Here is a 21,320-nt window from a genome sequence, read left to right as displayed (position 1 = left end):
CCTTCATATATCCTGTTCTGTGTGTGTCTGATGGGGTTGCTTTTGCATTATGCTTTGGGCCGTTATCCATTTGCACTGTAAAGCCCTGTCCAATTGGTTTTTGCAGGATTTGGCAGACTGTAAGAAGAGAATATAGACCTGTACCCTTCATCCTGCTGCTTTATCAGGACTCACATCATCAATAAACATTAGTGACCTGGTTCCACCAGCAGCCATACCTGCCCTTGCCTTGAAAAATTTTTAAAAAACAAAACAAAAAATGGTACATTGTACAATAGTGGGCAGCATGGTGGCGCAGCAGTTAGTACCGTTGCCTTAGAGCAAGAAGACTCCACCATCGGGCTGTGTGGAGTTGGTATGTTCTCCCTTTGTTTGCGTGGGTCCCCTCTGGGTACTCCAGATTTCTCTCACGGTCCAAAGGTTAATTGGTAACTCAAAACTGCCCATCGGTGTGAATAGTTGTCTGTCTACACAAAACAAAAAAACTTTGCACAGATTAACTTGGTGACCTGTCCAGAGTGTACCACACCTCTTGTCCTATGGTAGCTGGAATGGGCAACCCTGAATTGGACAAGTGGAAGAAAATGGATGGATTGATGTTGTACAATATATTTATGTTTTTTGTTTGTTTGTTTTCAGTGTGAGGCTTTCTTGTTCTTCAGTGTAACCAGTGGTTTGCACCATGTTGTTAACTCTTGGTATTTACATTAATAAAGGTATCCGTTGGTTAGAGACCTTGACAATGACACTCCTACCTTCTTGTTCTTAACTTGGATGTTGGGAAGTTGTGCAATCTTGTTATCTTCTTTGGTCTTTCAGGCCTTTTGATGTTGTTGAGCTGGCCAGTGCATTCGTTTGTTGTAAGATTGTTGATTTGGCCCCTCCTAAAGTTTCGGCTGCCAATCGGGTTCGTTTACTTTGCTTTTTCAATCTAATTATTGTCTTTTTCACTATCACCAACATCTCTTTGCACACTCTATTAAGAGCTCCAGTGAAAAGATACAAAATACAGGTTCAACAGGAATCAACTCCAGATCTTTTATCTGCTTAATCTGTGATGAAATCAGGAAACAGGTTTGAGCTGCATGCTTGTCAGTCAAAAGTCCAATTATTTTTAAGCCTGTTAAAATTGAGGACTGTGTATAGAAATAGCTGCAGTTCCTAAACAGCAATACTTATGAAAACCCCTTGAATTAAAACGGAAAGGCTGCCGTTCAATCGCATCTGGGGGTTTTTGGCAAATTGCAAAAAAATGAATAATTGTCCAAAAATATATGGACGAAAAAGTCTGTACACTGCCTGCAAAGGTATTCACTGGGCATTTTACAATCTGTAGTTTCTCAAGAGTCTTTTCATTTGGAATACAAGCTTTATTTAGCTTGATTGTGTGACACGGTTAATTTAAGATACTTGAGTTTAGAAATCCGAATTAAAGTGGATGTCTAATGTTTACAATATCGTGCCACTTGATGGAGCCATTTCTCTACCGTACAACTGGTGAGCCAGCGTGTGTTGTTGCAAACAATGAAGTTGGGTAAAGTTGTTTGTATGTTGATGTTTTTAATGATCCAAAACTGCTCTAATGAGATTATATGAAAGACAAATCTGTGATTTTCAAGGTTTAAGTGAATAGTGGTTGTAAGAGAAAAATAAAGCTAATTAAATTATTTTCAAGCATGAAGTAGTGAAATACAGGGAGTAACAGATTTGAAAAGGTACATGAGTTCCAATCTGGCATTTTCTTTTTAAAAGCCAGTAATTGCTGTCCAATGACAGCAAAGACGAAGCTTTGGTTAAGTTTTTTATGGAAGTTTAGCCATTTGATTACAAGAAAAAATGGAGGGTTGTGGCTCAGATCTCACTTACGGCTCAAATGTTCATTAAGTAGAAATGAAAAACGTCAAATCAAGAACCTTGTCTGTACTATAGGTGATCATTTCTATTTCTCTAAAGTTGTACATACTTTTGTCTCTTTCTGGAAAACAGAAATTTACCTTGCAGATAAAATATTATTTCTCATTCACTCATCTATCTATCTATCTATCTATCTATCTATCTATCTATCTATCTATCTATCTATCTATCTATCTATCTATCTATCTATCTATCTATCTATCTATCTATCTATCTATCCTCCAAAAGACTTGGCTTTAGATTCATTAAACAACCCCAAAATCATAAATCGATGCAAATTTTTAGCATCATTGGCATAATATTATTTCTTTCCTGTTTTCTAGGTGACCGGATCAACGATAAACTTGGCTGCCAACACACTGTGTGCTCTGACTATAGCTGTTATTGTGGCCTTCATCCACAGTTGGCAGGCCCGTCCTCTTCATCCTGGCATGTGTGCACTTCCTGTGGCCAGCTTAATTCAAATGAGGCCAGCGGTGGGACGTTCCTCTGAGGACCGTGCGATGCAACAACAGTCTAGTAAGGTGCTAATGGTATGACAACACGGAGTGGTGCACTGAAACGTTTGGCTGAGATGAGTCCTCTCATATTAACTGATCACTTTTTGGCTGGTTAGATTATTTTGGAGGCGGCTTTTAAAACTACAAGCCTGTTGTGTTCTGACTGGAATGTTTAAAACGATTTTAATAAAAAAATGAAGATGCATCACTTTATAAACTTAACTTGCAGCAATATGGTAAGCCACAGATACAATGCTGAACTAATTAAAAATTAGTTATTATTATGATATTATTTTTTTAAAACTCAGTTTTAGGTTTACTTTATTTGAATCATGAAGTCTTTTCACCCTAAATGAGCCAGAATTTAAAAAACAAACAAAAAAATGTTCTACATTTTATGCTTAAAGGGAAAATTGACTGCCTAAACATTTATTAAGCAGACCAGCTACATATAAATCAGCTACAAAATCTTTGGTTAAAGCTGTGTAAGTGCTGTAGTATTTAATGTCTCTATATTCAAATCCCACATGCCAAAGCACTTTGGGGATTCATGAACTCAGTAAAAGCAGGATATGTTTAGTCAATCATTTGTGCACTCATTTTTCTTTCATCCTTGGACCACAGTAGAGCAACTTTATTTGTATGAAAATGTGCAAATGAGTGTGGAAGTATTTAAAAATAATATTGAAAAGCAGATGAAACTGAGTCTGTTTGCTATTGTGAGTCTTTTTCAGATCATGTCAGCAAAACATCTGGAGACTGTGAGCTTGATGTACCCAGAAAATATCCAGTCACTCTGATGAGCTTTCCTTGTGTACTGCTAAACGGAGCAGCTGTGAGTGTAAGGACATTATTTTCTTAATGATCACTGTAACCTTGTTTACAAGTACAAAGTATGTTTAGGAGTCTTACAACTGTCTGAGTCAGAACTTTGTCTCCACTTGTCTGAAGATTCAGTAACACTTCATGAGGATGAGGTGGGTAAACTTACAAAAGGGCATATTCCATGATTAGACGATTAGCTGAAATCAGAGGCTAAACTGTTAATCAAGTCTGGCATCAACAATTATAAATGTAACCATGCTTTAATATCAGATGTGATTATATATCAGAATTGCTTAAGGCATCGCAATATGCTTTCTACGAAGTGAAAATAAATCCAAGCTTTAAATCTGATCAGGATGATCCAGGGCTGGTCTTTAAATACTGTCGGTTGAGCAGACTAGCGCTAGATGGCGCTACAGAGCTTTAAATTCAATGGCTCCTTGCATAAGTTTAGAGATTAAGCTGTTTCTAAGAGATCCGAAGGAAAAAAAAACTCAGAATAATTCAGTTTTTATTATATTATTTTCCCTACGCATCACTTTTTTTTTGTAAAACTGTTTAGAAGATGGGAAATGTTACGTCAGTGCGCACGCTGTATGTTACAATCGGCTCTTAAGATTTGACGCCTTAAACCTAGAAACCAGAAAGGGAAAAAAGAAAAAGAAAGACAGACGGTCTCTGTTTTCAGCTGTAATGACATGAAATACGATGTTCAACTAAATGAAATAAAAGTCTCTGTGTTAGGCAAGTAAAGTAAATGAGCACATCTGAATGGAAAAGTCCACAGATTTCTTGATTTTAAGTAATTTTCTGACTTGAAATGAGGTCAAATTAAGTCCAGCCTGAAGGGAAACAAAACTTTCTGCAGAAGAACGCGCGCTGTCCTCATTAGACGATCTAAATGTTTACACACAAAAATAAATAACGTAGGCACTCAACCTGCTGTGCATTTATTAGTAACATTTACAAAAACGGAAGAAAAACGAGTGTTTTAAGAATGACCAGTGAGAAGGAAAAACCTGAGGATGAAAATATATTGGAAATCTGAATGGAAATAAAGAATGAAAAAAAGAAGAATAGGAATGATAAATACAAAATAAAAATGCTAATTACAATGTGTTGCTGCGAGTATTTACTATACGCCAATTAACTCATCATAAACGGTGGTTTAATGGTAAAGCCGCGTCCTCAAAAAAGTTAAGAGGCTGAATTTTTCTGCTTAACAGATATTTTTTTTTAAACGATAATGACTTATTTCAGGCTAAATAGATTTTTTTTAATAACACTGAATTTTCTCCCCGTTTCTAAATAATTGTTACATTTTATTATTGAAATTTAAATTAAGATGTGGGCAAGGCCCTGGTGTTGCTGGAGGCCGTTACGGAGATCATGAAACTCTACAGTTTTTCGCATTAATAGCAAACGCACGGACTTGTAATGTAACATGAAGGCAAAGTGTAATTTATGAGTTTCTTTTAGGCGTTTGCAATTTTTTTTAAATGACTCAGCAATCCAACAAACTGAGTCGATCAGGTGCTTCTGATTTCATACTGACTTTATTGAGTGGCTCACATAAAAAGCCATTCTCGGAGTAAGAGAGAGAAGGAGAGAGAGAGAGAGAGAGAAAGAAAAAAATATCATTGTAAAATTAAAATCACTTTACAACATGCTTACTTAAATTAAACGAGTGGGTAAACAGTAAATGATTTCAAAACTTTACAAATAAATTCAAAGTGCGCCTAATGATAGATCCCTAAATACAAGAAAAAGTCGTGGTTAAATATAACTCCCCACAATACATTTCATATCATGTCAAAGAAAATCCAAGTACATTTCCGTATATTTTCAAATATTTACTAGAGTCCATATACAGCTAGAAATACCTATACAAAATCGTCTCCTGGACAAATACATTGCTCACCTTTACACTGGGCTGTAATTATTCTAACCTACATTTGTAATTATATACAACACATTTTGCAGCGAAGTCTAAGTAACCTCAACAGGCCTAGTGATAAAGTTGGCGCACATAGTGTAGGATGCGAAGAGAATAGCAGTGATATATATATATATATATATATACCTGCTCTTCCTTTATCACTTTATTTAATGGGATTATTACGTCCCGTGTCTCACCGCCATACTCTACAGGTATTTGTTCCTATCGAGCAGTCCATCCACATTGACAGCAACAGTTTCCCCTGCTCGATAATAAAGTGCCAGTGTTTGGTTTTCAACAATATGCATGATAGCAGTTGCTCAACTTTTTCAGGCCCTACAATTTTGACAGCAGTGTTTTCTGTCTTTCGCGTCTTATACCGGACAAATAAAACATCAGGCGTATTCAGGATCGGGCTGCAAAAGAAAAACAGTAAGAAAAATAAAAAGTTTTGCTCGTGCCCTCCCACAGTGTGTCACACAAGGACTTGACTACACTTTCACACCGCAGATGAGAAGTTTCTGATGGCACGGCTATGAAATTATTCAATTGGACGTCTTAAGCACTTGGAAAGAGTCAAAGAAACATAGAGGCCGATTTTCTCATTAAATGACAATGATGATGCACCAAAGTATGTCCACTTTCATGTCCTCTCGGACAATTCCATCACGACACTTTGCTGTTTTACAGTTTTCACTTCACTGGGGGAGTTTTTTAGAGGCCGTTCATGCCTACTCCCTGGGCCGACTCAGGTGGGTGCAACAGGTCTGGGGAATGGCATGGAGGGCTCCCCGGTGCACTGTGCTCGCTGTCGGTATCACTCCCCCTCTTCCCTCCGCTGCCCCCGGAGCCAGAGCCGGCAGATCCCCCGGCGCTGTGAGTTTTTACGTGTTTACTCAGGTGATCGCTACGCATAAATCTCTTGTTGCACACCGGACAAGCGAATCGCTTCTCCCCTGTGTGTGTGCGTAAATGTCGCTGGAGCTCGTCGGAGCGAGTGAATCTTTTTCCGCAAAAGAGCCAGTTGCACACAAACGGCCTCTCGCCGGTGTGCCACCTCAAATGCGCCTTTAGGTGCGAGGTTTTCCCGTAAACCTTCCCACAGCCTGGAATGTGACAGCTGTGGAGACCTTTCCTCCGGAGGCTTGCGCCCGCCGGTCCCAGTCTCTCCGCCTCTTGGCAGTTTGGACAGTCGCAGGTGGCTCTGCCCGAGTACCGCCGGGCAGATGACCTCGGAGACCCCGCTAAAGACGCAGGTGGACCCCCGGAGAGCATAGTCCCTCCTGCCCCGGTTAAAGGAGAGGGGCTTGTGTCGGGATAAGAGGATAACACCGGCTTGAAACCGTCCATCAGGTGTTGGCCGGTTGTCAACAGGTGTGGAGATGGACTTGTACTGAAAGCAGAGTGACTTAAACTCGAATAATCAGAGTTATATCCGCCCAGGGGAGAGTGCAAGGAGGTCTGGAGTCCACCGGAATGTAAGGACGTCTGTATTGCTGCTCCATTAGGGTTCTGAACGTCAATCCATCCCGCTCCCACATCCCACCATGCAGAGGCTCCGGTGGTACCAACGTCTCCCGTGGGGATCCCGGGATGAGACGATTTGAACCAGGACTCGTAAGGATGCGCAACGCTCATCCTCGGATAGATGCCCTGCAAACTGTCCACTGAGGTGTGCACTTTTGAGATGAAGACCGGCTGGTGGCTGGACTCTTGAGAGCTGTTCGACACGGATGCTTGGAAAACCGAATAATCGTTTCCAAAGTGTGAACTAGACGAGGTACCGGACGTGAGGGAAAAGGCACTGGATCCAGTGGAGCTGTTGGTGCCAAAAGAGTCCGAGATGCCAGATCCATTACGCGATACCCCGAAACCGGGCAGGCCGGATCCGAGACTGCAGCTACTCGCAGCGGCTCTTTTCCACGGGTGGAAACCTTTTCCAAATGACGAGGAGTTATCCGAAATTGTCGACGGTGAAGGGCTCGGACTCCCTATTTTGTTACATGTTGCAGCTAACATGGCTAAAGGAGTCGATCCTAACCTCGGCTCCTCCTGAAAGGACAAGAAAATATGTAAGCGACTTACAAGTTAAACAGATAGATTACAGGCATTTAATGCATTCTTTTCGGATCGGGAAATAGCGTTCAAGTAGAGACAGTTTCCCTGTTTTTTAGCAGACGACTAATAAGCTGTATTTTTGTTTAAGTTTTGGTAATCAACAGAGAAGATTATCCTGATTTCCTACCTGGATGAACAGAAAGTAAACAAGTGAAATGCGTCAGACGGCGCTTACAAATGCATGCCAAACGGGACAGCAGGGAAAACATGCGTGTCTTCAGCGCCGGTGACCGCCAAACTCAGCCTATATGCAGTTTACAGAGCCTCGTCTTTATCATACAAACCGCTTGCTGGAAATATAACCAACGCACTGGCTTTGCTGCTACTTTGCGACCGCTGTAAGTTTAATCCCCCTCCGCAGGACAATGACAAGAACTAATTAAACCAGTAAGAAAGTCCTTTAGACTCACCCCTAGAAGTGAAGTTGCCATCACACAAAAACACAGCCCTCCTCAGAGGATCTTTTTATATTTATGAATCAGAGCACTGTTTTTTTAGAGGTGTGCAATACAATGATGTGTTCCGCCCATTCTTCCACAATTGTAGGCTCCTCTCCGGCTTTGAAGTGCCGCTGTGACACGGGCGACCAATCAGCGGCTTCGTCCCGCCGCACTGCCACATACTACCGTGAGGTCATCAATAGAGCGCCTCAGACAGCTCTCCACTCCCCCACCGCCACCCTCCCACCTCCCCTCCCTCATCCACCCCACCGCCCCCTCCATAATAAAAGACAGCGGAAGGAAGGTAAAGTTAAATGAGAGTGAATTGGGAAGGAGGTATTAGGGGGCCACTTACTGAAATTTTTACAGAACATCACATTCCATAAATTTAAAGAAGGAGGAATGATGACCCGTGTCTGGCGATGTGGGATGCTGCGTAGTAAATAAAAAGCTTGGCAAATTATGCGCCATCGCCTCCGCCGCCTCCACCAAGAGGCAACAAGCACCGCGATTTAGTAGACCAAGTGCGTTCAAACTCCTCTTTCTGTTCCATTTTTCAGAAGCCTTTTGCGTTCTGAAGCGCAAGCTTTAAAAAAAAGTTTTCTGCGTTTTCTTTTCCCGCAAATGTACATATGCGTAAAAGTTGACCGACTTCACTCTGTCCTCGGTCTGTGTTTTACAGATTTCACTGCAGCTTTAAGTGCTTGTTTTACAAGGACCTCTCCACAGTTTTCTCCATCTTTCTCATATCAGACAATTACCGTGCACTCTAGTGCAATTTTGCCCCCGCGGGATTCAACATGTTTTAACTTCTTAAGAGTTAATATACACAAACTATTACAGAAGATATAAAGGGTGCATTGTTCTGGCCTCGGACCGCTATTAGATCGTCTCCAACTTTCGCATTTACTGTAATTGTGTTCAATTATCTTGACAGTTTTGATTAAAACTGCACATCGTTCACGGGAGGGATGGTTCGTTTTATCATGGCTGTGTTAGTTTAAAACAGCAAATAAAGACCTGTGGGGATCCTGACTTCAGAAAGTCTGCTGCCTTTATATTAACAACTAAAACAGAATTGTAGATTTATTTTAGGAGATACTGAGAATTTGTGTATTGTAGTTAATTTAAATTATTTATTAAAGTAAGTGATGGCGCTCCGTGCGTAAAATAACGCAGGTTGCACTGAATAGGTTCATTACTTTACCCGCTGACATTTTGTAAAAATCTATACAGGAAGCTCATGTTACATAATAAGAACCTGTAGGGAAAATGTGTGTTGAACCCTGGACTCTCTGTTGGAGCTATTAGCATGCAGTGTGCACGGGAAGCATAAATTTCATTTGAATTTCAAATTTAATAACGCAGGAGGTTTTTAATCATCCGCAGTTTTATTTGTTTGATATTAACATGCTTATTGACCGGGTCTGTTGACCAGCTTGGTCATTACAGGACAGGGAAAAGTTAATTAAAACGACCAGGGATTATTCATCAAATCATCTGCCTAACCCATGTCGCTTCCTTTATTACACAGTGTGATAGATGGACTCCCTGATTAATTCTTGTGTTTCTAGGATTGGACAACAGCTTTTTTTTTGGATTTATTTTCAGGTGTTTTTTCTTCTTCTTTTTTTAAAGAAGGATTTAAAATTGTTACAATTATTCATAATGTTGCTTCACCTCGTATAACCCATCAGCAATATGTACATATGTTGCATCTTACTTAATAATCCCACAGAGTATTATTTAGTTGCCAAGCTTTACCAACATTTAGAGGTAATTCGGCCATATTTCTGTAACTTATTACGCGTAACATCTATCCCAGGTTTAAGTTGTGTTAATGCTTTTTCTCACACTGAAGGCAAAAAGCGTTAATTAATATTCCTGGCGACATGTGTGGCGATAAATAACACTTAAAAATATTTATTCTAATCGTTGATTTATATGAAAGGAGCGATTAAAAAATATCAAATGCAGACATCTTAACTAATTGGACGTTGGAGGTTAACACATTAGGTTTGATCATTCATTATTATTACTATTATTTTTTTTTATCTCCCTCAACCTAACCAATCACACCAGCTTTAGAGAAAAAAAAATCATCCGAATATTGTGTGATCGTGTTCGAGGCGAATAAAATGTGACGAGGAGAAATAAAACCTACATACCGTGCTTCTCCGCTCTGCAGTGCATTGATTGACCCTCCACGTTTCGCTCTCAGCAGAGAAAACACAACATCCACCGCTGCCGGTGAGATTGTGGACCTTGCCAAATAAATGTTTCACTGGCAATTCAATTAGGAATAACTTTGAGGGGAAAAAATAACCACTGCCCCCCTACGCGTTTACCTCTCATGTACCCGAACGCATATTATATGTACGTGTAATTCACGTTTATATTTGTAAAACAGTTCAACCTCGTGAGTGAGATGATCGGTTTCCCCCTTTCTTATTCTCAAAATAATGCTCATGTATTATACTGGGCGATTTTTGCGCATTTGCACTGCAAATTATGGACAGGGGACGTGTTGGCCTCTGGTGACAAATTACCCAGTGATCATACCAGCAAGACAGATGTCAGAGGTCAGTGTGATAACTCCCCGACTGAAGCATCTAGTTCCTGAAGCCACAGAGGCTGGAGAGATATTAAACCCAAACGATCTAATGTATTCTTAGGTCACTTCTTCTCCAAAAAAAGAAGGGAAAAAAATCTTTTGTTGCCTGTTGCGTTCAGTAAGAGTGAGAGGGTCGGTCCCGGTTCATATGGTGCGCACAGGTTGTTCCTATCGCACGGCTGTAACAGTAAGCCGCATTGAACAGATGTCCCCATTGAAGGCTTTCTTCTCTGACACACATGGGCTATATTACCATCATGAAATCAAACTCAAAACCTGTCCCTTTCGCCACCATAATGACCGAGTTATTCTGGGCCGCTGAGCATGAACAAAGTGTGTTCAATATTGCGTGCTCCAGAATCGCTCTGCTTAGAGAACCGGGAAAAGGGAGTCAGGCCATAGATGCAGAAGTGTACTTTAATGTGAAGGTTTACAAAGCAGCTTAATAATCTGACCGCAGTGCTATTAAGGATTTTTTTTTTTGGAGAAAAGCATAATCACTTGTGGCTCACCAGCAATTAGGAGAGCAGTGTAGCTAAGACAGCGTATAGTCTTATTACTGTGGCTATTATTATTATTATTATTATTATTAAAAATAGATTAATTAATCAGGAAAACAAAAATAAAAATATATACAATATATGTATATATTTTAAAAGATAGATAGAGTGCACTGTGTAAATGGATGCTCAGCAAAGGTGCAGAGCATAGAGTAAGACAGCAGGGTCTGTTGGTTGTTTTCTCTATTCACCGGGAGGTTGGAAAGAGCAGATGTCCGTCTGCACAGTGGCTGCCAAGTGGGTCCGGAGGAGCAGGGCAGCCACAGACACAAGAGCCCAAATGGTGTGACAAAAGATGTGCAGGAAGCCCCTCTCCGCCTGGGTGAGCCACAGAGAGGGTCTCCCCTCTCTGCCAGCCTGCAGGGGCACTCACAACACGAGCCAGAGTGGTGGCAGCAAAGCCATGTGTTACCGGCTGGAGTGCATGCTGCACCAACACTGTTATTCACACAAACATACACATGCATTTGCAGGAATGCGCACTAACAGTCCAATCCCAGATGCATTGCCATCGGTGCATGCTCTCAGCTTCACAAACACATTTATCTACATTTATACAGAACCTCTATCTATCTATCTATCTATCTATCTATCTATCTATCTATCTATCTATCTATCTATCTATCTATCTATCTATCTATCTATCTATCTATCTATCTATCTATCTATCTATCTATCTATCTATCTATCTATCTATCTATCTATCTATCTATCTATCTTTTTTTCCCTGTGCCCATTAGGTCATGAAAAGTGGCTGAAGAGACCCTGAGACAGTTCCAAGCACAGGTGTGCATCATGGCCCATACTGAAGGGGTGCGCTGAACCATAAACAATGATATAAATGTCTGGCAAATAAAATGGCTAGTTAACAATCTTTTGACTGCTCTAACCTCTGAGCCTTTGTCGGGTATCGATCAGCCAGCTGTTCCTGGCTTTGTCTGGCAGGACGGTAGCCTCTGGTTCCTCTTGGGATGAATGGACAAAGCCACCAAAAACTTTCTGCTGCCTTTCAAGTTCGGTCTGGCTGAAACAAAAAATTCAAACGAGGAGCCGTTCATCACTTCTTGCGGGTCAGATTTTTTTATATTTATCCTATTCAAATGAATTAAAATCATGAATCAGTCTGCCGCGCTCTCCGGGCTGTTTAAAAGCTTTAATATAAAGTTGCTTTTTATATCTGACAACCCCTGGCAGTGGCTTCTTTGTTCACAGTTGCCATGTTGATGGTTTACATGGAAACCATGTCAATGGTAATTTGGATGGGAATAATTTGTCTCCCTATATTAAGATAATTGTATGTTAAATAACGAATATCCTCACAATTACAGTGGGTGTCGTATGATGGGTCTTGTCACGCAGCTATGTCAGGAAAGGGTGCTAATGATCTGTCTGAGCACCTGTCAGTCAAAGTGTTGGCTGACAGCAGCAGAAGCAGTGAAATGCTCTGAGTGAGGTTTTATAGTTCAGGTTATATAGTGGGTGTCAGTGCTGCCCTCCTTCCACTGTTAGTCCTTCTTCAGCCACCCAAAGACTGCCTATTTGTGATCAAAATGAAATGAGTTTAGCAATTTATTTGGGAATTTGTTGCATAGCCTTATTAGATGTTATGATCAGTATGTCCCAGACCACTTGTTTGCTTGCCTGAGGTGATAGATTACAGTTTCACACAAATGCTGTTTATGATAAACAGTGATAACAGTGTATTTTGCCACCATTTGGCTTGACTGCTGCTGCATATGTGGGCCATGAGGTCTTCTTATTGACTTTCACTGAGCCCAACATTGCACTTTGTCAGAGTGAGCGGCAGTCTGAGAGACAGGCGGGCGAGGCAGTCATACAAAGTGAAGTACTTAGGATTAGCCCTAGCTCTTCAAGTTTCAGTAATTATCCTCCTGGAGGCATTCTTGCCGTGTTGGATAATAATGGAAGTCCGGGTGTACGCCTGTCACCTCTCAAGTGTGGGTGGAGGAAGCCAACGAGAGGCGCAGGACAGAGAAATGTTTGCTTTTCTGTTATGTCATCCGAGGAGCACAAGAGTAAGGCAAACTTGTATTGTTCGCTGAGCGCACACGGAACTGAATAACAACACTGAGCCTGTAGTGCTTAGCGTGTAACACACAAATTGGAGTCTTCTCATTTGTGCATGTGATAATGAGACATGTTCTTCAAAAGTGATAATTTGTTTGGGCATCGAGTGTAATTATGAAGTGTCAGGCATTTGTTTTTGATAAACAAGCCTCTTAAAACGCACAGTTTCGTTATTTGTTAGCGAGCGAGTATCTTCTGATTGGCGCGTTGCTGCAGAAATACCCAACCCTTTTTCTTCCATCCCTGTCTTGTCGGATATTGGCGCAGAAAGAAGAACTAAGTGTCCCTTTATTTTTAAAGTTTCCGTTAAGCGGCGTGTTTGGAATAACAGACAGGTGTTCCTATACAGCAGGAAAAACACAATGCTTTAATTAAGAGTCAGCCCGATTTCCCAGAGGGCAGATTGTCTTCTTCCATTAACTTAGTTTATCATATAATAAAGAGGTTGCCTTGTCCTTCCCTACCCAGACAATTGGTTTTAATCAGCCAGAAGCCCTTTCATGGCTGATAATTTATGCTAAATTGACAAGGGTGGAGGATATCACAGAAAATCATTATGACGGGGCTCAGGTCACTTGCCTGTCACCACCTTGTTTTATCCCATCCTGTGAGCTGGACAGTAGAAAAGTTCAGAAAAGTCAGATAAATGAGCAACATTTGCACTGAAGCTCAATTTAAACTTTTAAGTTAACTATTTGTAATTTAGTATTTATATGACATGTAAAAGTAGCCACTATGTCTATGGATTGACATGAAGTGAAATCAGAAAGTAACACTTGGAAGATATATTCATTTTAATACATTCATAATTTTTAATGTACATGTTAAAATCATTCATACGAAAAGTTCAACCACAACAAACTGCAATGAGCTGTCAGTTTTGATCCTTTGATTTTTACCACAGACCGCAAGTGTGAAAGTATAAATTGTGATTTGAAGCAAAGGGGGTCGGTCGGGGAAGGAGCGTGAGGAGAGGGAGATGCACGATGAGCATGAGGAGGAAGCTGGGACACACTTCTCGCCTTGCAATTTAATCACTGTATACCCAGGGAAGTATTGACAGTTGTCCTGTGGAAGCTATTAAAGTTGCTGTCCAAGGTTAAATGAAATTGCAGTTTATCAAGGCAGCATTGAGAAAATAAGGGAATCTGTTCATGGCTGTTGATTAATGTGGAGCGTGATCAACACAAGGGGTTCATTAAGCTATACATCACCAGGGTAATTTAACATGTCATCAGGCCTGCTGTCGCTCCCCTTCACACATTTTGCGCACCGAGGATGTTTGGTGTGTACGTGTGAGTGTTTGTGTCTTGATATCGAGGGCACTGACCTCACGTTTTTTTTTTTTTTAGATGTTTGCGCTAGCACACACTTTGTTAACTCTAAAGTAAACAGCACATCTCTGCAGAGTTCATCAGAGTCCAGATAATCAAATTAATTACGTATGTGTGAGGGCGTCAGCTAGGTAGGGGAATTATATGAATCTGCCTCCAGCGTGGCTTCGAAAAATGTTATGATTTTGATCCAGATCAGACCGTGATAAGGCTCTATTTTTCCTGATCATCATCTCTTCTTCATCCTTTACCATGCTTTTCATCTGATCACATCCCTGCTTTGGTCACTTCTCATTGCTCAACAGCTGACGTGCATACATAGAGGTATGCTAATCAGGCCTGGGACCTGGAGCTGTGTGTGTGTGTTTTTTTTTTTGTTTTTTTTTTTGCCTGGTGTTTTGTTTACTGGTGGATAATTGATGGTGCTTGAGGGACAGGCGTGAGTCCGACATGAATCACAGGCAACATGGCTCCTGATAAGGAGCTGAAAGTCTCCTGTAATTAAGCCGGGCACTAGAGACCAATTGTTTGTGGAATGATTTGGTCGGGGCTAATTGACACTAATTGTTTAATCAGATTTTCTTCCTCTTCATACTGCAAGCAAGCGTACTAGTACTTCAACCAGTGATGCATTGAAAGAAGCCCACGCTCTTGACACGAGAGGCATCTGGTGATGGTGAAAAAATCTAAAAGTCTCTCCATGATATCCTCTCAGGTTCTGAAAAATATACAATAATGAGTTTTGAATAAAAAGATGGCAAAATTATATATAAACAAATTATTTGGTTGGTAGAACAGTTTATGGCTGTGTCTTCTCATCAGCAAAGACATATTAGAAGTTGAGGCTGCAGCACATGCGAAGAGCTGTTTCAGTTAAGATTAAATGATGAAGCGGAGCAGATAATTAGAGACGTGTCTTCCTTCTCTATCTGATTAAACCCAGCAAGTCTGCGTAACGAGCTGGTGATGGGTGGAGCTGAACACATGAACATGAGATCTAACATCGTTACATTTAACGGCAATTAAACCTGTAGATTTTTTAATTAACACAAACTATGATGGGAAATTAATGGTTATTACTCGGGGTGGGGGAGTGGGGCAGCGGAGGGGAATGTTGTAGACTTAATGTAAAACACACTCAGTACGTTGAAAAGCGTGGAGTGTCCTGAGAGGTTCACAGTCAGCTGGTCAAGCTGAAATGATGAGGTCACCAATAAATTGTTGTCTTAGTGGTATATTTGGTAACATAGATGTTTACGCCTTACACAAATACCTAAAAGGTAATGTAATACTTACCAAACACCGACACACAGACAGTTTTGCTTTCATTTTGGTTCTATCTATCCAAGGAATGTGAATATGATTGTTTGGAAAACATGGTTGTTCGAGTTAGACAAAGTGCCCAGTGTAATACAAAATACCTCAAAGGACACACTGGCAATAAAATGAATAGGAAGAATTTTGTGGGTAAAGACTTTTACCAGTTAAATCAGTCCAAAAATCTTCTATATATGTCTGCAGACATTTCTGGATAACTCTTTGTCTTGTCTTTAAATTGTCAGAAATTACTTTTCCATGACTTTAGCCCCCAAAATGAAATTTTGTTCACATAATTTATGAAGCACGATTGAAATATATATTTTGCATACTTGTTTTGTTTATTTTTTGTACTAGAGCCTGACCGACATAGGATTTTTAAGACCAGTACCAATATTTGGTGATGTAAAATCTGATATCTTGGATGATATTTTTTTCTTTCAGACATGCAAAACATAAACAGATTTCCCTATTTGTTATATGTAGTTATGTATGACCCCTTACTTAGACAATATGGCAGTGCAGTTTAAAAATAATCTTGTTTTCTTTTCACACCAAGTCGTGGATTAATTGTTTACTCTCTACCGACTCTGCTTGGATCAGCTGGTTGTTGTGTTGTTGTGCCAACAGGGAAGTTTGGTGGACAAACTAAGCAGCATCGACAATCATAACATGGTTGAAGGGTGTTTCCCTCTATCTCTTTTTTTATCTTTATAATTTTCAAATATAAAAATATGTATTATTATAATATATATGTTATGAAACATAGTAAATATATATTATTATTTGTAGTTATTGCATAAAACACATTTTTTTTAAGTAAAGCTAATTGTTTACACTTTACAGATTTTACACGTAGTTTGAGCTACTTCATTGAAACTAATGAAAAATTATTAGATATAAACAGTATAGAACATAGTATCCAGAGTTTCCACCTTTAACAACTTTTTTTAATGGCAAACGTCTCATCCACAGATTATCAAATTTCTTCCTCATGTGCTAAAACATGGATCGTGAAGTAAATATACATTTAAGTATAAGATATTAATGCAAATTTAAGCCTGAAGTTAATCCTAAAGTCTTATTATTCTTATTTTATGAAATATAACCCAAGTTGACTGATCTTAATCATATAGTTTAATATTGCACATTAGTTACATTCCAATTAGCATTTATCTTGTCTGCGTCGCTTTTCAATAAAGTTTTCTGATTTATTGTGGAAGCCTGCCTTTACTTTGTGCTAATAATTGGATGCTATTGAAAGGATGGGTTTCATTGATTTTGTGGATGACTGGGAGCATTACTGGCCCAGACCATAGATTGTCAGCAAGGTCTGTGTTGAGCTGGGATCGATGCCGGTGAATCTTCCCCTCTGGTTTTTATTTACTTCTGTCTCCATTGATTGAAACATGCAATAGTTCAGGGGCTATTATCACACTGACGCTAAGTTTCTCTGTCTCCACATTGAAATAGCTCCCTCTGTTCCTTGGCAATATCTCACTCCAGCAAGTGCTCCCATCTTTCCCTTTCTAACTAATGAGTTAAGAGTATTGCTATGACCTGTAAACATCAATCACGGAGAAAGAGGGAGACAGTGACTAACTGCACCAGCGAGAGGGGGATGAAATGAAATGAAAGTATACAATAAAAGAAACATCCAGCTTGGTCCTTGGAGAAGCTGAAATATATACCACCAGAGAAGAATTTAGATAATCATCAAAAGACCACTAGACTGTGCGTTCATGGTTAATCACCTCTAGAAGAAGAATTCCTTGAATTGTGTTATGAATTTAATGGAGGGTGACTAATAATACTTTTGGACTTCAGCTGAATTTATTAAGAGACAAAGAAAGTGAAACTTTTTTGTTCATTCATTGTGAATTCAGCTTTGTGCTCTTAATCCAATTTAGTGCTCTGTGAGTCTGAAAAAAGCCATGAATTTCTATTCAGCTGTTAAAATTAAACTTCTTCCCAACAGACAACTTGCACCGTTTGCCGTGTAGTAGCTGCCTCGCTAGATTGTTTCCGCAATACAACATAAAGATGGTCCCATGCAAGTGGCCCATCCTACGTTTACCTATCTTATTTCCTGACAAGACAGCAGAAAGGTCAGCGTCCTATCCAACTGGGACTCTCATGACTGAATGTAATCAGTATGTACTTGTTATTCTGAGTGCCAGGCCTTTCTTTTATTTGCTGGCCCAGAAGTTAATTTCCCCCGTGACCTTTGTGTAATAAAACAGTATTATCTGTTTCTGGAGCCACAACAAGGTAACAAATTAGCTTCCTCAGCAGTGTTTTGTCACATAAGAGATCAGTTATAAGTTTATTTACTTTAATTAGATTAAGGTTGCAGTAAAGGCATGTGTCTGTGTGGGCATCATCCCTTGTCTCCTTGCATTATCTGATTGTCCCAGCCACTGAATTGGACAATGGTTATGCTTTTCAGTGATTACTCACGCCAATGCAGTCAACGTTTTTCTTCCCTCTTTGCAAAAAAATAAAAAATAAAAAAGCAGAAAATAACTAAGTAAATCTATACACTTTGTAACTGTTTGTATTTTTAGTTCACCTTAGCTTTATCTCACACTAATTGCAAATACACAGACATTTAAAAGCAAAAAAACAAGCTGTTGATTTCTCACACTTCTGCACGAACATAAGTCACCTGATACTGTGGAATTCCTCTAATCCTTCCCTCTACTTTTAGTGGGAGTGAAGCGTTTCCTTTTAAACTGGATTTGGTTTTTTTGAAAGTGCATAAGCTCAAATGAACATGGTAAATTTCCTCCTCAGTATATCGTGTGCAACTTGCACTCTTACAGCTGCTTTCATCGTCGTGGTAGTTAAAAAGAATTGTCATCGTTAAATATTTACTTTTTTAAAAAAATTGTCCTTCATTTAAAAAGTTGATAAATGTCTGTAAATGTTTTAAAACACACTTAAATATTGATTTCAAAAAATTTGATTAGTTTCCAGACAATACAAGAATACTTACACTTCCCAGATATTGCTATTTTAAATATATACTTTAGCTGTTGCAGTTTAGACTAAAGGTGAATGTGAGAGGAGAGGCTGTGAGCTGTGGAGGCCAAAGTGAATGCAATGCTTTACTGACCCGAGGAATCTCTTTTATTACGGGCTCTTTGTGCCTCTCCCTCCGCTGCTCTGTCAGCCCATTCAGACCCAGTGGCAGCCACCTACATTATATCCTGGATAGGCAGGACATTCATGCCTTTTTAACCCATTGTCCTTCCCTCTGGGATGAGGGCCCAGAGCGGGATGTGAGAACCCCAGGCTGGGTATTGTGTCCCTCTGCGCTCTTCACACACCCGGCGGGGGACTTCCTTTCTGGTGTCACCGAAACCTGTGTGGTGTAATCCGCAGCTCCCTGCTGAGCAGGATGGGAAGGTTATTAAAAGTGCCTCTAATGTCTCGTTAATAAATCGCTTCCATTTTCCGCTTCATTTCTAAGTAATCGCGTTGGGAGTGTGGATAGGAAGGAATGTGTACCAGTTCCCGTGTTTTCAGTATCAAAGCAGCATAAAAATTAGCATTTCTTTTTATTGTCAGCTACACATATCACGCACGCACCAGTACAGATCCATTAGAGATGTGACCCTAACATTAAAGATCAAGTATCTGGACTGCTGTGTGACCAGGTCAGCCTACAAGGTGTTGACGCTGCTGTGATTGCCGGAGGAGAGATTTTTAAACACACCGAGGTTTCGGGTTAATGGCGTCTTATACTCTGACCCGGTGGATGCTGCGTTTAGGTCTCTTCTGGGGGTAGCTCTATAAAGCGGCCGAGGTCACTCCAGTTAGAGGCGGCTGCTGTGTTAAGAGGTTAGAGAGCAGAGGTCCCCACAGCGTGGTATCACAAGCACTCTCTATGATGCGTTAAGGATGCTGATGGCTGTGATTGCCACAGTGGGACCTGGAGGTGAGGTTAGAGATGGCTCAGGACTGCTGGGGTAATCCCATTAACTGTGGCTCTTATAGCCCTCTCTCCCGGTGTGTGTTTGTGCACATGCTTTTTCAAAGAGAGTGCGAAGGAGACCCCGTCTGTGTGTGAGTGGCTCGAGGGTGACCCGAAAGACATTAGCTTGCCCTGTAGGTCAAAGGACGGGCAAAATGAAAATACCTGTCAAAAGCTGCAAACCATCAAACTTCCAAGTTTGTTTGTAATAACTAATTTTCTTTCTCTTGAAATACTAACTTTTTTCATCTTACTTTTAATATGTTTCATCTCAGTGATCTTTCAACCCTAATTTTATTGCAAATAAGCACATAATTGCTCAACAGTTTCTTCAATATAGTATAACATATTTCTTTTATTAAGTGTTGGTAGCTCGACAGCTGGACATAAAAGTGGCTAGGTACGCAGGAAAGCAAAATATCCTTTTAACAAAGTGATGTTTGTCAGGTTCATGTGGTGGTGTGCATCTCAGTCATTAGTATAGGCACAACTAATCACAGAGAATAAATAGCAACGTTTCCAACACGGCTGCTGAGGATCATACTTGCCGTCGGTTAATTTTTATCAATTATCACTTGTGCCTCTCATTGTTATGTGCAACAATTAGCTTAAGTTCTGCCTTGACTCGCACAAAATATATATTGACATCCTTGACAGCTGCTCAGATGTCACCACTGAGCTGATTTTTACAGCATTGTTAAAGGTTAAAAGATGGTGGCTATTATGTGCTATACACTGCTGGGCTATCTGCATTGCATCCAGGCAGTCAGTCAATGCAGGACTACGTCTGTGGAAATATAAGTGGGGCAGTTATGGCAAACAAAAAGCTATCAGTGATTCTGAAAAGGGAAAAAAATCGTGGGGGGGTCAAACGTCAATGGCAGGGAGTAGGAGAGTGTTTGGTATTGTCAATAATGGATTCTCTGTTCGAGGGTGGGATATTCTCAGTGAAAAGCTTTTGGTGGGCGGGATGTGGTGGGCTAAAGTCATTCATGCAAGAGCACTATATCATGTACATACTGATAAAGCAGTGCAAACACATGATTAAGATCAAGAATGTAGCATCTTCCTTTTTTTCCACCTTGAAATTAGGTGATGCTACTGTGTATTTTCTTTCCCCACACAAAGAAAGATTTTATAAAAACTAAAAGTCAGTCAAAATGTACCTTTATAGATATATAGATAGATAGATACAGTATCTATCTATCTATATATCTGTCTGTCTATCAATCTATATCTATCTATCTATATCTATATCTATATATATATAGATATAGATATAGATAGATAGGTAGATATAGATAGATATATGTATATATCTATATATATATCTGTCTGTCTTTCGGTCTGTCTGTCTGTCTGTCTGTCTATCTATCTATAATTTAAGGATTAACCATTGAAAACCTTTTTTTTTTTAACAAAAAAAAAAATTCTTTTCAGTATGTACATCGGCATATGGGGACATCCATTCTTAAAAGGTTGCATTTAATTATTTGACTGTAACTAATGCAGTTAAGACAGATATTCACAGTTATTGGTATTTGGAACAATATGGTGAGTGTGTGTATTGATCAGACTGGGGCTCTGTCAATAACAGTGGATGAATCTAATTATGGTTCCTCTCTGTCTACTCAGTTAACTGCCAGCATGGGAGCCCTTAGTCTGTAAGTCCAGTATGAGCTCACACACACA

General features: G+C 40.0%; 1 protein-coding gene across 1 annotated transcript; it reads right to left on the bottom strand.

Annotated features, from left to right (window-relative positions):
• Positions 1 to 5,892: 5,892 nt before the first annotated feature.
• On the bottom strand, positions 5,893 to 7,727 carry sp8b (sp8 transcription factor b). The gene is made up of 2 exons (XM_063487654.1): positions 7,707 to 7,727; positions 5,893 to 7,230 (listed from the first exon to the last, which is right to left on the bottom strand). The coding sequence occupies exons 1-2, from the start codon at positions 7,725 to 7,727 to the stop codon at positions 5,893 to 5,895; spliced, it is 1,359 nt and encodes a 452-aa protein (XP_063343724.1).
• Between the last annotated feature and the right edge of the window lie 13,593 nt (positions 7,728 to 21,320).

The sequence above is a fragment of the Pelmatolapia mariae genome, linkage group LG10_11, assembly GCF_036321145.2.
Source record: "Pelmatolapia mariae isolate MD_Pm_ZW linkage group LG10_11, Pm_UMD_F_2, whole genome shotgun sequence".
In the NCBI taxonomy this organism is placed as follows: domain Eukaryota; kingdom Metazoa; phylum Chordata; class Actinopteri; order Cichliformes; family Cichlidae; genus Pelmatolapia; species Pelmatolapia mariae.
This window is presented reverse-complemented; position numbering and strand designations above follow the sequence as displayed.